Source organism: Oncorhynchus mykiss, chromosome 10 (assembly GCF_013265735.2).
Source record: "Oncorhynchus mykiss isolate Arlee chromosome 10, USDA_OmykA_1.1, whole genome shotgun sequence".
Classification (NCBI taxonomy): Eukaryota; Metazoa; Chordata; class Actinopteri; order Salmoniformes; family Salmonidae; genus Oncorhynchus; species Oncorhynchus mykiss.
Genome location: NC_048574.1, coordinates 42,691,209 through 42,708,756, shown reverse-complemented (window position 1 = coordinate 42,708,756; position 17,548 = coordinate 42,691,209). Strand labels below are relative to the sequence as shown.

General features: G+C 43.4%; 1 protein-coding gene across 1 annotated transcript in view; it reads left to right on the top strand.

The window, feature by feature from the left end:
• The first annotated feature begins 1,038 nt into the window (after nucleotides 1-1,038).
• Nucleotides 1,039-17,548, top strand: part of LOC110533935 (fibroblast growth factor 11-like) — a 57,434-nt gene continuing 40,924 nt past the window's right edge. The window contains exon 1 of the mRNA XM_036990358.1: nucleotides 1,039-1,994. Within this exon, the coding sequence (XP_036846253.1) occupies nucleotides 1,802-1,994 (193 nt within the window). The 5' untranslated portion in view covers nucleotides 1,039-1,801. The remainder of the gene's footprint in view (nucleotides 1,995-17,548) is intronic.

Here is a 17,548-nt window from a genome sequence, read left to right as displayed (position 1 = left end):
TGGGAAAAGAACAATTCAATCAATTTTAGAGTAAGGCTGTAACATTAACAAAATGTGGAAAATGTCAAGAATGGCTGAATACTTTCCGAATGCACTCTATGTTTTTCTGTGTGAGTGTGAGTGTCAATGTGTGTGTGGTGTGTGTGTGTGTGTGCATATGCGACTGGGTGAGTGTATGCGATAGACTGGGCTTGGAGTGCCAGGGCCGGTGGTGTTCTGTGGTGGGTGTTGTGGTGGGAGGGAAGGGGGGAGGCTGTCTAACTCAATCTGTCCCTGGTCGTGTATCTGTCACGGTTAGCGTAAGCCAGCAGCCTTCCTTGACAGACACTCAATGACCGTCTCTGCAAGCAAACCTGCTTTTTCTTCCCTCCATTTCATATGAGGAGTTTGAGGAGAGAGAAGGAAATAGAGGAGGGAAAAGGGAGGGAGACATGCAGCAGAGTCTCCAGAGAGACTCAGCATGACATACTAGTGTAACGAAGATGGTGAATGACAGAGAGCATACACACCAAACAGAAACACAGAATGCAGAGATGTACCCAAAAGTGTTCTCTCTCTTTCTTGCTCTCCACCTCTGACGGACAGTCAGATGGATGGGGAGGCAGCGCGACAGAGAAATTGTATCTCTTCTAAGAGCGTTAACTCTGAGGAGAGAGGTGGCTGCATGGTTTCTCTCTCCTCAGCCTCTCTCTGCTTCTCTCTTTCTCTCTCCTCTTCTTCTCATTCCCAGTCGATCTCATTCTCTCCCATCACAGCTGCTCTCTCCCTCCCCCTCTCTCTCTCTTTTCCACTCTCTCTCTCCCCCTCTCTCTCCTTCTCTCTCTCTCTCTCTCTCATGAATGTCACCTCTACTGATGGTGGCTGCTGAAATTCACGCACACACACACACACACACACACACACACACACACACACACACACACACACACTAACTTGCTGCTTTGGGTGGAGGGAGGGGGGGGGGGGGTTAGGTGAGGGCTGTGTGGAGAGAGAGTATGCCAGAAGAGGCGGAAGAGAAATCTCTCTCTGTCCATCCCTCCGTTCCGTTCCCGGCTTCATTCTTGTGAGTCCATCACCGTCCCGCCTGTATGCTGCCACTGGATCTAAGTCTGCTGGATTACCGCGCCGTTTCTCCGCTCATTATTCCTGACGCTTTTCCACGGCAGGCAAAGTTGGGCATCCAGAAACTACATGGTGACTGCCTGTATATTTTTATGCTGTTTGAGCTTCAAAATGATTTCACTCTTCACTGGAAGAAGTGTAATTTTTATATGACAGAGAAAAGAGCTCTGTCTCTTTTTGGGGGACTGTTTACTTATAGGATAGGCTAGTGATTTTGCAATATTTTGAACTTCGTTGTCTGGTAATTTGGTCGTGAGGGACAAGATGGGTGGGGTTAAAAATGTAAGAAATGGAGATGTCTTTACATGTTTTTTTTATCAAACAGACATTCTAACCTCAATCACCCTTCTTTATTTTGACTGATGATGTGACCTTACTGGTCTTTGTTTTGGGTGTTTTTTTTTAGTGTTGGTGTATTTATTTATCATCACACTGGAGGGTCAACATTGGATGTTTGACTGCACTTGAACTTTCACCTTCTCCAGCTCCTTCCTTTTTCAGGGGGCTCTGAACCTAACCCCCATATCTGTAACACCGCGTAGAACCCCTCTCCCCCCTCTGGGGCTCTCCCTGGACCTTCCCATCTCTCTCTGCTGCTTGAGGACAGAGACAGCCCCACCAGGAGAGGGGTTGTTAGGTAGGAAGACACCCCCCTCCCAAAGGTGAGAGGGGGGGGAAGATGGCAGCTCTCGCCAGCTCTCTCATCAGACAGAAACGGGCGGTCAAGGACGACGGACAAAACCGACCTGTAGCCAACAAAAGGAAGCCCTGTCCTAAGAGCAACAAGTCTCTGTGCCAGAAACAGATCTTAGTCCTTATCTCTAAAGTACGGCTATGTGGGGGTCGAAAAGGTCGAAACGAAAAGAGACCGGGTGAGTCATCGCTCTCTTCTTCCTCCTCCTCCTCCATCTCCTCCCCTTCCTCTCTGCCAAGTCACTGATTGGTTGGTGGAATGGTGGTCACAGGTAAACACAATATATGCTTCTGAGCCTGTCTGTAGTGTTTTGGGGTAAACATTTTGGGGGTTACATTTTTTGCTTTATTCATAACTAACGGAATGTGGGGATGTTCATGTTGGAATTATTTGTAAATTTTTTGGAATGAATGATTAGAGAATTAGATTCTATCCAATGTGTCTGTTTGGGTCAGACCATGTCAGAATGAAAAGGAACGCCATATCAGATGCCGCTGGTTGTAGTGGGTATGCCCTAGTCACAGAGAGACAACAGAGCTAAATCAACAGTGGTGAGCAGGAGTCTCCACTCACACTACTGGATTATATAGTGTATAGTCAGCCTTCCCCAAATCCACACAGCTGTTCCCATCCTGGTTGGTGGCTAGTTGGATAGTGGGTATATCATGTGGAGTGGGTTATCACTCTGTCCATACTGGAGGGACCACATGATGCAGTAGACTACAAAGAGAAAACCCACAGCTCACATACACTATTCTTACTTCACCTTTTAGAACTGCCTTTGGGGAGGTAATTAGAGCCACTTATTTCTGTCTAAGTGTGTGTGTGTGTGTTGGTAATGTGCACTGTAATGACACCTCCGGTTAAAATTCAGTTATGTTAAAGACCCTTCGACCTTTCCACCCCCACAACAGAGATGATTAATACATTTCAGATTGAGACCAATCTAACCTGTGTTGTGATCTATGTAACCTTGCCAGTTTTCTAATCTATGTAACCTTGCCACAGGCAAAAAAAAATACAATGATCACAATATTGTTCTCTTCAATGTCCATTGGGTGGCCATGAAAATGTAGACCACACGAGCCGCGTGATTAATGAAAACGGCTGGTTTCTGTCAATTCTTCTGTGCTTCTGGATAGTGAAGAGTTGAACGTAAAGGATCATAGCAGCCGCCATATTGAGAATATAACCCATAATGCATTTCATAGAACACAAATATTTTGTTGTAACCCCAGATAATCCCTGTTTGGAGAATCACCACTTTTCTACAAAGCCTGAAATGTCTGCTACGTTATAATGGTGTTTTCAAGATGTTGCTGAATAGTGAAGAGATTCTGCTTTATGGACACAGTTAAGGACATGCCAGAGAGGGTTCACATTATAAAACACTACGTTATCCTTGTTATTTCCTATGGCCATTGGTGTATGTAGTATCAGACATGTATTTTGCTCTGGCATCTTGACGTTTTCTTTCGATGACTTTGGCAAATTTTTCAGACGCAAATGATATCATTTCTAAACATTAAGTACAAAACTCTAAACTGATAAAACTTGTATTTCTTTTATTTTCTTACGTGACTTGTCAACTGATACAGTATCACCTGTCTCTCTCTGCTTGAAATTCATCAGCTTACAATGCATCAATGACATTCAGATAGTAAGTGGGATACACGGAATGTACAAATCATTAGGAACACCTGCTCTTTCCATGACACAGACTGACCAGGTGAATCCAGGTGAAAGCTATGATCCCTTATTGATGTCACCTTTTAAATCCACTTCGATCAGTGTAGATGGATTCTGTATGTGTGCCATTCAGAGGGTGAATTTTATTTTATTTCAATTTATATTTCACCTTTATTTAACCAGGTAGGCTAGTTGAGAACAAGTTCTCATTTACAACTACAACCTGGCCAAGATAAAGCAAAGCAGTGCGACACAAACAACAACACAGAGTTACACATGGAATAAACAAAAATACAATCAATAATACAATAGAAAAAAGTATATATACAGTATGTGCAAATGAGGTAGGATAAGGGAGGTAGGGAAATAAATAGGCCATAGTGGCAAAATAATTACAATATAGCAATTAAACACTGACGTGATAGATGTGCAGAAGATGAGTGTGCAAGTAGAGATACTGGGGTGCAAAGGAGCAAGATAAAATTTTAAAAATAACAGTTTGAGGATGAGGTAGTTGGATGGGCTGTGTACAGGCGGAGTGATCTGTGAGCTGCTTTGACAGCTGATGCTTAAAGCTAGTGATGGAGATAAGAGTCTCCAGCTTCAGTGATTTTTGCAGTTCTTTCCAGTCATTGGCAGCAGAGAACTGGAAGGAAAGGCGGCCGAAGGAGGAATTGGCTTCGGGGGTGACCATTGAAATATATGTCTGCTGGAGCTGCTGCTGCTGGTTGCTGTTGCTATGGTGACCAGTGAGCTGAGATAAGGCAGGGCTTTACCTAGCAAATACTTATAGATGACCTGGAGCCAATGGGTTTGCCGACGAATATGAAGCGAGGGCCAGCCAACGAGAACATACAGGTCGCAGTGGTGGGAAGTATATGGGGCTTTGGTGACACAACGGATGGCACTGTGATAGACTGCATACAATTTGCTGAGTAGAGTGTTGGAGGCTATTTTGTAATGTGATTTTCAGGATTTTTTTTCTCATTTTGTCTGTCATAGTTGAAGTGTAACTATGAGGAAAATTACAGGCCTCTCTCATCTTTTTAAGTGGGAGAACTTGCACAATTGGTGGCTGACTAAATACTTTTTTGCCCCACTGTATACAGAATGGTGTCGTCTGCAAAGAGGTGTATCAGAGAATCACCAGCAGCAAGAGCGACATCATTGATGTATACAGAGAAAAGAGTCGGCCCGAGAATTGAACCCTGTGGCACCCCCATAGAGACTGCCAGAGATCCGGACAACAGGCCCTCCGATTTGACACACTGCACTCTGTCTGAGAAGTAGTTGGTGAACCAGGCGAGGCAGTCATTTTAGAAACCAAGGCTGTTGAGTCTGATAAGACTGTGGTGATCGACAGAGTTGAAAGCCTTGGCCAGGTTGATGAATAGAGCTGCACAGTATTATCTCTTATCGATGGCGGTTATGATATCGTTTAGGACCTTGAGCGTGGCTGAGGTGCACCCATGACCAGCTCTGAAACCAGATTGCATAGTGGAGAAGGTAAGGTGGGATTCGAAATGGTCGGTGATCTGTTTGTTAACTTGGCTAATAATTTTGCACACCCAATTTTTCAGTTTTTGATTTGTTAAAAAAGTTTGAAATATCCAATAAATGTCGTTCCACTTCATGATTGTGTCCCACTTGTTGTTGATTCTTCACAAAAAAATACAGTTTTATATCTTTATGTTTGAAGCCTGAAATGTGGCAAAAGGTCGCAAAGTTCAAGGGGGCCGAATACTTTCGCAAGGCACTGTAGGTCTGTAGCAGTTTGGGTCTAGAATGTCTCTCCCTTTGAAGAGGGGGATGACCGCGGCAGCTTTCCAGTCTTTGGGGATCTCAGACGACATGGGAAAGACAAAAGATTTAAGGGCTTTGAACGAGTATGCTAGTAGGTGCAAGGCTCTCCGGTTTGAGTGTATCAACAACTGCAGCGCTGCTGGGATTTTGAAGCTCATCAGTTTTCCGTGTGTATCAAGAATGGTCCACCAATCAAAGGACATCCAGCCAACTTGACACAACTGTGGAACACATTGGAGTCAACATGGGCCAGCATCCCTGTGGAAAGCTTTCAACACCTTGCAGAGGCCATTCCCCAAAGAATTGAGGCAGTTCTGAGGGCAAAAGTGGTACAACTCAATATTAGGAAGGTGTTCCTAATGTTTTGTGTATATTGTTATATACAACCCAGATATTTAATCAGTGCATTCTACACTACACTATAATTCCAAATGGTAGCACATAGAGTGACTCTTTCCACTTTGTCCTATTGAAGCATTCTGGTTGATAGATAATGCTGTAGTATTACAGCCACATCAATATACAGTTGAAGTTGGAAGTTTATGTACACCTTAGCCAAAAACATTTGAATTATGAGTGAAATAATCGGTCTGTAAACAATTGTTGGACAAATGACTTGTGTCATGCATAAAGGAGATGTCCTAACTGACTTGCCAAAACTATAGTTTGTTAACAAGAAATGTGTGGAGTGGTTGAAAAACAAGTTTAAATGACTTCTACCTAAGTGTATGTAAACTTCTGACTTCAACTGTATGATTTGGTTTTACCTTCCAAGATAAATTGACTCAAATTGATACATTTATGAGGCAAAAATATATAAATGTACAGCATTCAGCAGTTATCTATATCCGTTAACTAGGGACTATATAATTTTGGTTTAGAAGTTATCAGTTTTGAGCAGTTAGATTAAGTGATAGTTCATTTTATTGTTAACAAATGACAACAAAATTATATGAAAAGTAAAGTGAATATTGCTATTTGAAAAGCAGATGCTCAGATTGACTATGTACCCAAATGGAAAGAACCACTGGGCAAAAACTGGTTGAATCAACGTTGTTTCCACATCACTTCACCCCCCCCCCCCCCCTCCCCCCCCCCCCCCTCCCCCCACACACACACCCAAGAATGTATGTGATGACATTGAATCAATGTGAAACATGGATACGTAAGGGTATTTCGTTTTCTTCATCTAAATCCAATGACATGGTGATTTATTTTTATTGGTTTCACATTGAATTCACATTAGTTGACAACTCAACCAAATGTAAAGCAAAACAAGACGTTGAACTGACTGACGTATGTGCCCTGTGGGGAGTAATTTGGTACAGTGAACAAGTGACTTTGTGAATTAGTTTGTTGTAATCAGTCAACTGAAAATGTGCTTCGATGATCTGTTTTGATATTTGTGCTTAGAGTTGTGAAACATTCTGATGATCTGTTTTGATATTTGTGCTCAGAGTTGTGAAACATTCTGATGATCTGTTTTGATATTTGTGCTCAGAGTTGTGAAACATTCTGATGATCTGTTTTGATATTTGTGATTAGAGTTGTGAAACATTCTGATGATATATTATGATATTTGTGCTCAGAGTTGTGAAACATTCTGATGATCTGTTTTGATATTTGTGATTAGAGTTGTGAAACATTCTGATGATCTGTTTTGATATTTGTGATTAGAGTTGTGAAACATTCTGATGATCTGTTTTGATATTTGTGATTAGAGTTGTGAAACATTCTGATGATCTGTTTTGATATTTGTGATTAGAGTTGTGAAACATTCTGATGATCTGTTTTGATATTTGTGATTAGAGTTGTGAAACATTCTGATGATCTGTTTTGATATTTGTGCTTAGAGTTGTGAAACATTCTGATGATCTGTTTTGATATTTGTGCTTAGAGTTGTGAAACATTCTCATGATCTGTTTTGATATTTGTGCTCAGAGTTGTGAAACATTCTCATGATCTGTTTTGATATTTGTGCTCAGAGTTGTGAAACTAAGAATAAGAGCACCTCCTCACAGCTGGCCACTGAACTGAGGCTAGGAAACACTGTCACCACACCGCTTTGCATGCTCTTCAACCTATTGCTGCCCACACCTGCCCGCCCATCCAGCATCACTACTCTGGACGGTTCTGACTTAGAATATGCGGACAACTACAAATACCTAGGTGTCTGGATAGACTGTAAACTCTCCTTCCAGACTCACATTAAGCATCTCCAATCCAAAATTGAATCCTTCCTATTTTGAAACAAAGCTTCCTTGACTCATGCTTCCAAACATACCCTCGTAAAACGGACTATCCTACTGATCCTTGACTTCGGCGATGTCATTTACTCTACTCAGAAAATTGGTTGCAGTCTATCACAGTGCCATCCGTTTTGTCACCAAAGCCCCATATACTACCCACCACTGCGACTTGTATGCTCTCGTTGGCTGGCCCTCGCTTCATATTCGTCGCCAAACCCACTGGCTCCAGGTCATCTATAAGTCTTTGCTAGGTAAAGCCCTGCCTTATCTCAGCTCACTGGTCACCATAGCAGGACCCACCAGTAGCACGTGGTCCAGCAGGTGTATTTCACTGGTCACCCCCAAAGCCAATTCTTCCTTTGGCCGCCTTTCCTTCCAGTTCTCTGCTGCCAATGACTAGAACGAATTGCAAAAATCACTGAAGCTGGAGACTCATATCTCCCTCACTAACTTTAAGCATCAGCTGTCAGAGCAGCTCACAGATCATTGCACCTGTACATAGCCCATCTGTAAATAGCCCATCCAACTACCACATCCCCATATTGTTATTTATTTTTTGCTCCTTTGCACCCCAGTATCTCTACTTGCACATTCATCTTCTGCCACATCTATCACTCCAGTGTTTAATTGCTAAATTGTAATTACCACTACAGCCTATTTATTGCCTTACCTCCCTAATCTTACCTCATTTGCACACACTGTATATAGATTCATTTCTATTGTGTTATTGACTGTATGTTTGTTTATTCCGTGTGTAACTCAACTGTGTTGTTGTTTGTGTCGCACTGCTTTGCATTATCTTGGCCAGGTCGCAGTTATAAATGAGAACTTGTTCTCAACTGGCCTATCTGGTTAAATAAAGGTGAAATAAAAAACGAATTAAAAAAAACATTCTGGGGATCTGTTGTGAAAATGTAGCACATGCAGTACTTGTGGAAATTGCTACAAAGTGATAAAAAAACGATCTGCTCTTTGTGTGACATTAATTATTTGTGTGTCTTTGTTAGTGTTTGTAGATCTCTATTTACATGTGAGTGTGGAAGACTGCTTGAGTGTGTGTGTGTGTGTGTGTGTGTGTGTGTGTGTGTGTGTGTGTGTGTGTGTGTGTGTTAATGTATGTACAGGTAAAATAATGGAAACGAGTAGATAAGGATACAAAGTATATTGAAGGCAGGTGCTTCCACACAGGTGTGGTTCCTGAGCTAATTAAGCACCTAACATCACATTATGTTATGTATCAAATGTATGTATCATGGCTTATGTATCAACATTTTGGGCAGGTCAGTCTTTTGGCACATTTTTTGGGCTACCATGGCTATGGGAAGACAATTCCCCAATCCACAGGGCACGAGTGGTCACGGAATGGTTTGATGAGCATGAAAACAATGTAAACCCAGGCAGGTCACCCGTGATACAAGTCAGTGTTCGATGCCCATCCATGTCTGGGGGACGTCAGGAGATGTCGTGGAAACAGATCCCTATGGGCAACAGTGATCACGTTTACCTTCAAGTAGGCTTTCGTTTTGCTTGGGCATAAGCATCTCCCCCTGGTTCCAGAAGTCGCAATCCATTTGTATATTTTTGGTTTCAATTATATCCCAAACCTTAACCCTTACTTGACACATTCATAGTTAATGCTTAACCTTAGGAATTCAGCGTTAATGCATAAACTTAACCTTGGAACCATACAGCAACCATACACTTCGAGATTTGACGTTTGAGATACACGGATGAACATCTAATTCTGATGTGAGACTGTGTGAGCTTGTTGTGAAAACCATATGCCATGGCCGTCTCAGTCACCAGATCTCAACCCAATTGAACACTTATGGGAGATTCAGCAGCAGCGCCTGAGACAGTGTTTTCCACCACCATCAACTAAACATCAAATGATGGAATTTCTTGTGGAAGAATGGCGTCGCATCCCTACAATAGAGTTCCAGACACTTGTATAATCTATTCTAAGGTGCATTGAAGCTGTTCTGGCTCCTGGTGTTCCAACGCCCTAAGACACTTTATGTTGGTGTTTCCTTTATTTTGTCAATTACCTGTATGTGTGCGTGTGTGTCCATGAGTGTGTGTGAGTGCTTGCCTCCCGTATTGGTGTGTTTGAGTTGCTGTGCATGTTCATGTCTCTGTGTGTGAAAGCCCCAGAGTAATGTATGATAACAACCTCTCCACGGGCCTGAAATAGCACCGTGCTGTATTCCCATTCTTCTAGTGGCAACAGAGTGCACTGCTGCCATGCCTCATAGCTTTGTTATGGTAATACCCATTGGTCTTGCAACTGTGAGCGATATCATAAACAACAGTGAAAAACAACAGGAAAGCTTCGATGCTCTCACATATGACTGTGTGTTTGCATAACACGGCTTCAGGCCACTAAATGTCTCATAGTTGAGTTCACTGCACTGTAGGGTCCTCACTTCATGCCAGTGGTTGTGTCTTTCAGAGAGTTATATAAGTGATCCATCGCCATTCCTCCATTTTAAGTGCGTTCTATCATCAAGCCATCAGCATTGGCATGGTAATAGTTGTTGTCCCCCCCCCCCGAAGACCCATATCATGTTCTGCGCATGTATTTATTTACCTTTATTTTACACACATATTTTTGTGGTCACCCTCCATTCACATTTCTCACTGCCAATCGTAAATGATAATTCCTCCGAGTTTAACAGGTGAAACATCCATGCAGCATCTTCATGCTAACCATTTGATCTCAGCTACAAAGGAATATGCATTTAGGTCTTTTTAGTTATGTACAATGTTGTTTTGAATTATGTATAGTGAGCAGATGGTGTTAAACTGTAGCATACCTGTGTTTTGTTTCAGTCAGATCCGCAGCCACTTTGAAGCATTTACCACTTTCATTAAACTGTAATATTTGCAGTATACACATTTCCTATAATGGTGGTAGGTGTACAGTGTTAAAGATGTCATATTACCACAAACAGTGTGATAGTTGCAAAATGCAGCATCAGCTCCCACCTTCCCTCCACCTCTTCCTGTCCTGGCCTTTCTTAAGATGGCCGCCTGGCTGGCCCGCTATATGAAAGCTCTCTGCCAGTGATCTGCGGTGATTCTCCCCTCTCCGATCCATCCAACGCATTAATGTACAGTATACTGATTAATCAATAATTACCCCCTTAGTTTGTCCAAGGAGGAATCTGACCTGGGAAGGGTGGGATATAGAGCAGTGACCCTCTCCTCCCCTCACACACACTGTCTAACTCGCTCGCTCGCTCACACACACACACACACACACACACACACACACACACACATATATGCAAACTCACACACACCTACAACCTGGACAATGACACCTGGGCAAGATGAGAATGAGACAGTAATATGAACCAAAGCTAAAGAGGAGTGTTTGATCTGCAGTTAGTGCATGTTGACAGCCAGACAGACAGGAAGTGTAGTATAGTCCCAGATGTCTTCTGGCGCAGAGGTGGGTCGTAGTAAAGCATGAGTAGGCATCAGTAGGGCCAATCGACTGTACTCTGGAAAAGTGCTGCGGGTCACAAATCTGGGACCCTATCGGCGAGCAGGAGACCAGGGAACGTGGTGAGATCCAGCGTAGGATAGCATTTAGCTGACCGCAAGAGATGAGGGCCCTAAAGTCGCTTACTGGACAACACCTGATCAGACTGAGCGGTGTTAGGTAGCCTCCCATCAGATCTTTACTGACTGCGACAGGGGTCAGAGAGGGAGAGAGAGAAGAAGGGAGCGAGAGAGAGGGAGAAGGGATACCATGAGGTTGAGAGGTAAGAGACCACGGTCAATAGAAAAAGTATTTATTTCTACAAGTTAAGCCCTTCTTTTCCCTTATGACAAAATAAAGCATCACTATAAGCACAGTCAGATCTGACAGTAATACTTTTTAATAGCAAACTACTGTACATTGAATAGGCCGTGTTGATAGCCATCACATCTGCACAATAATTACAACGTTTACATTTTTTTTACCCCTTTATCTCCCCAATTGGTAGTTACAGTCTTGTCCCATCGCTGCAACTCCCGTACGGACTCGGGAGAGGCAAAGGTCGAGAGCCATGGGTCCTCCAAGACACCACCCTGCTAAGCTGCACTGCTTCTTGACACACTGCTCGCTTAATCTGGAGGCCAGCCGCACCAATATGTCGGAAGAAACGCTATACAACTGGCGTCCGAAGTCAGCGTGCATGCGCCCGGCCCACCACAAGGAGTCGCTAGAGCGCAATGGGACAAGGATATCCCGGCCGGCCAAACCCTCCCCTAACCCGGACGACGCTGTGCCAATTGTGTGCCGCCTCATGGGTCTCCCGGTCGCAGCTGGCTGCGACACAGCCTGAGATCGAACCCGGGTCTGTAGTTACGCCTCTAGCACTGTAATGCAGTGTCTTAGACAGCTGAACCACTTGGGAGGCTATAATTACTAATAAGTGATTTTGTCACGAGTAAACCATATGCAATCCTGTTTTTAAGCTTGGTGTTTTATTGGAGATTTAAACAATTCTTTAGCCATGACAAACAAGATTTAAAAATAACCTTTGTGTCTATTTTCAGAGTGTACTGTATTATGGAATAAAACCTAGGGAAAGAGTCGACACCCAGCTTGTGTCTGTCAGTCTCTGGGCAAAACAATGAGCAAAGATCACCTTGGATTTGTCCAACCAATTTCCATGGATTTTCAAATTTGTCCATGAACAGCCCTTGTTGCGTCACAATGCCTAAAATACCTCTTAGCAAATAGCATCCACGGACCAGGACGCTAGTATCCATGCGTAAGCATATCCGATTAGTTTAGGAACAGAGGGAGAATAAATTCCTATATTCCACTGTTTGATAATGAGAATGCCCAAGATGCATCAGATTACAGCCTTATGCAACAGCAAAGATTTGGGTCCGTTCCATAATCTTTGAGGATTTTTTTGCTCAAAAGGAAAAAACACAATTAGAAGTGAAGGGATTGATGTTTGTGGTTTGGTGGCTTAATTTTCCGTCCATAAAATAAGTCTCCAAGCTGGAGCTCCTAACTGAGCTGCAGGATACAGTAGATGGAAAGCATCCAGAATCATGCAGATATCTAAAAGAAATGCAGAATGCATAAATCAGATTATCATTCTCTTTGAATGGATCAGAGGAAATGTGGCCTTTGGCCAAACACACAGTGATATTAGGGTACAGTAGCCCTGATAGCTTTAGTGGCGGTAATCAAATCAAATCAAATTGTATTAGTCATATGCGCCGAATACAACAGGTGTAGTAGACCTTACAGTGAAATGTTTACTTACGAGCCCCTAACCAACAGTTAAGAGACAAAAGTAACAACTAATTAAAGAGCAGCAGTAAAAAAATAACAATATATACAGGGGGGTGCCGGAATAGAGTCAATGTGCAGGGGCACCGGTTAGTTGAGGTACATAGATGACAGAGAGTGGCAGTGGTGTGGAGAGGGGAGGGGGGGCAATGCAAATAGTCTGGGTGGCCATTTGACTAGATGTTCAGGAGTCTTATGGCTTGGGTGTAGAAGCTGTTTAGAAACCTCTTGGACCTAGACTTGGCGCTCCGGTACCGCTTGCCGTGCAGTAGCAGAGAGAACAGTCTATGACTAGGGTGGCTGGAGTCTTTGAACATTTTTAGGGCCTTTCTTTGACACCTCCTGGTATAGAGGTCCTGGATGGCGGGAAGCTTGGCCCCATGTGATGTACTGGGCCGTTCACACTACCGCATGTCGTACCTTGCGGTCAGAGGCCGAGCAGTTGCCATACCAGGCAGTGATGCCTGGTGCAGCTGTAAAACCTTTTGAGGATCTGAGGACCCATGCCAAATCTTTTCAGTCTCCTGAGATGGGAATAGGTTTTGTCATGTCCGCTTCACGACTGTCTTGGTGTGCTTGGACCATGTTAGTTTGTTGGCTCTCAACCTGCTCCAATGCAATCCCGTCGATGAGAATGGGGCCATGCTATGTCCTCTTATTCCTGTAGTCCACAATCATCTCCTTTGTCTTGATCATATTGAGGGAGAGGTTGTGGTCCTGGCACCACACGACCATGTCTCTGACCTCGTGGTTGTCTCGTTGTCGGTTATCAGGCCTACCACTGTTGTGTCATCTGCAAATTGAATGATGGTGTTGGAGTCGTGCCTGGCCGTGCAGTCATCAGTGAACAGGAAGTATAGGAGGGGGCTGAACACACACCCCTGAGGGGCCCGCGTTGAGGATCAGCATGGCGGATGTGTTGTTACCTACCCTTACTACCTGGAGGCGGCCCGTCAGGAAGTCCAGGATCCAGTTGCAGAGGGAGGTTTTTTTTAGTCCCAGGGACCTTAGCTTATTGATAAGGTTTGAGGGCACTGTGGTGTTGAGCGCTGAGCTGTAGTCAATGAATAGCATTCTCACATAGGTGTTCCTTTTGTCCAGGTGGGAAAGGGCAGTGTGGAGTGCAATAGAGATTGAATCATCTGTGGATCTGTTGAGGCGGTATGCAAGTTGGAGTGGGTCTAGGGTTTCTTGGTTGATGGTGTTGATGTGAGCCATGACCAGCTTTTTAAAGCACTTCATGGCTTCAGATGTGAGTGCTACGGGTCGGTAGTCATTTAGGCAGGTTATCTTAGTGTTCTTGGGCATATGGTGGTCTGCTTAAAACATGTTGGTATTACAGACTTGGACAGAGAGAGGTTAAAAATGTCAGTGAAGACACTTGCTAGTGTCGTGGCAATTTCCTGTATTACCAAATGATGAGAGAGCAAACCACACACCAGTCAGAGTTATACTTAAACTTCACCTTTAACAATAATTAAGCTTTTGCAATAGCATTTGACTTTCAACATTTCAGGATCTCTAATGAAAAGTTGAGAGTGGTCAACATAATGGCAACTGAGATATTTTATAGCAAAGATCCACCCCCTAGTCGACATGACAAACCACCGATAACAGGAACTGTTCACAAAGAAAGACTTTTACTTGAGAGAGGTGTATCCCATAGCCAGACAGCATTCGCTATAAATTATCGTTCAGTTTGGTCTCTAAAACGAGGCTCTAATCTCTTTTTGGTACTTCATAGTACCAAAACACCAACTCATCCAATGGCATATATCAATTGTCAATTCTAGATACTCACATCTCAAGAACACCCCACTTCTGGACAAGATCACTGAGGGGAGTGAGCCTCTAGGTCATATACTAGGTCATGATAAGGGCAACATCAGAGGGGACATACAATGGTTCCAGACACTGCCATACTCCTCCCCCCAATGGGAAAAGGAGGGAGTGACTGGCGTACAGACATTGTGGAGATAACTAACTGGTTCCCCATTATCACGCCATCCCTTCACATGGTTTAGGAATAGTTACAGAGACATTCCCATAAGAAGACAATGTTCCATTCTGTCCTCCTCCCCTTCTGATATTCTGCATAGCACCACATGGTTTAACAGATACATTCACATATGAAGACAAGCCTGACCTCTCCCCTCTCTGGGCACCAAGTGACTGAGCCCTAGCTGAGGAGGGATAACTGCAACTGCCAACCCTATAGTCCAAAGGGAAACATTCTAATGACAAGTATCTCACGTAAGCATATTATGAAAATAAAACATCTTATCTATGTTACCCAACTAATTCTGATTCGCCGCAACACTAGTTGGTCAGCGTATGCTCGCAGTACACGTTCTGGTTATCCATTTGGCCCTGCGACCTTGTGAATGTTGACCTGGCTAAAGGTTTTACTCACATCAGCTACGGAGTGCGTGATCACACAGTCTTCCAGTACAGCTGATGCTCTCATGTATGTTTCAGTGTTATTTTCCTCGAAGCGAGCATAGAAGTAGTTTAGCTCGTCTGGTAGGCTCGTGTCACTGGGCAGCTCTCAGCTGTGCTTCCCTTTGTAGTCTGTAATGGTTTGCAAGCCCTGCCACATCCGACGAGTGTCAGAGCCGGTGTAATACGACTAGATCTTAGTCCTGTATTGATGCTTTGCCTGTTTGATGGTTTGTCTGAGGGCATAGAGGAATTTCTTATAAACTTCCGGGTTTGAGTCCCGCTCCTTGAAAGCGACCCCTCTAGCCTTTAGGTCAGTGCGGATGTTGGCTGTAATCCATGGCTTCTGGTATGTACGTACGGTCACTGTGGGGATGACATCGTCGAAGCACGTGTTGATGAAACCAATGACAGATGTGGTGTACTCCTCAATGCCATCGGAGGAGTCCTGGAACATATTCCAGTCTGTGCTAGCAAAACAGTCCTGTAGCTTAGGTCTGCTTCATCTGACCACTTTTTTTATTGATCTAGTCACTGGTGCTTCCTGCTTTAATTTTTTATTGTAAACAGGAATTAGGAGGATGGAATTATGGTCAGATTTGCCAAATGGAGGGCGGGGGAGAGCTTGGTATGCGTCTCTGTGTGTGGAGTATAAGTGGTCCAGAGTTCTTTTCCCTCTGGTTTCACATTTAACATGCTGATATAAATTTGATAAAAGGGGTCTGTTATGGTAATGCTGGTATGGCTATACGTTTGCTAGTCCCTGGTATTTAAAAGATTAGTTCACTATTTTACAATTTGATGAAAGATGGCTCCACACCCTGAAAGTAGTCTATGAGCCATATGAAACTGTATGGTTAATGGTTCAGTTCTTTAAACAGCCATTGCAAACTTCAGCTAACTTTAGCCACCGCTAGCAAAACAAAAAAATCTGTGGAAGTGACGGGGGCATTTGATTATGTTGTATTTGTTAAAAGCAAAATCACCTTCAATTAACATGAAACCAAATATGTATTTGATTTCAGGTCATTTGGACATGATTTTTTAAAACATGCTCACATGCCCCCATCACTTTCATTGGTTTTTAGCTAGCAGATGGTAAAGTTAGCTGAAGTTAGTAATGGCTGAATAAAGAAAATGTAACCATGGATTGCAGTTTTTCCTTGCCCATAGACCACATTCAGGGTGAGGGACCATCTAACATCAAGCTGTAAAATACTTACTCCTTTCATCAGAAGTTACGTAGGGAAATGGCAATTACATCATACTGTATGAATAACTCTTCTTTTCTGACACCCATTAAAACAAGCACCATTACCATTTGTCATCAGATAGTGTTGAACTCATTAAAGTAAGTACCAAAAACTACCGTTGCTACTTAACTTCCAAATAAATACTAAATCCCTTGTAAACAGGAATGCAAAAATCAAGTCTGGTCACGTATTAGTATTGGGCAGCAGTACTGTGCAGTGGTAAGAGTTCACTCTATGACTATGCTGTGTAACCCTGAGTGTGCACTGAACTGAGCTGAGGGTGTTGCCACAGGCCCCGGGGCTTATTTACCGTCATCCAGCTCAGCTAAGGGAATAAGTTATGCAGGAAACACCTCTTTGCCTTCTCTCGCCCTAAAGATATCACAAAAAGACAAAGAACGCAGTCAGTGCCCCCCCACATAATAACAGCTGAAATTGAAATTGTGGAGACTTTGATTAGACCGGACAAGGACAGATTGAGTTTAACCGCTAACAAGAGAAAGACAGAGAGAGAGGGGGGGTGGGGGGTGGGGGTGGAGGACAGGCAGCGAGATAAAGATGGAGGGAGTGTGAAAGAGAGAGAGGGGTATAGAGAGAGAGAGAGAGTGGGATAGAAAGTGGGTGTAGAAGGCGTGTACCATTCCTGTCCATCTGGATTAAAGTAATCTATAGGAGAAAAATTGTGCATAAGCAACGTGCCTCTGTGTGTGTTCGTGTGTGTGTGTGTTCGTTCGTGTGTGTGCGTGTGTGCACGAGTAAATGTACATGTGTGTGGTTAGTATTGACTTTGTGTCAGCTGTAATCTATCTCAGGCAATGTTGGGCTGAAAAGTGGCTGATCCCAGGCAGCACCAACACAAAATGCCTCTCACACAACACCAGTACTATGTAGCACCATTCATGACCCACAATGTTTTCACACCAATTTAGTTTCTCTAAATGCTACAACAATCCACACATAGTAATATCTATACCAACAGTACCATTCTTCA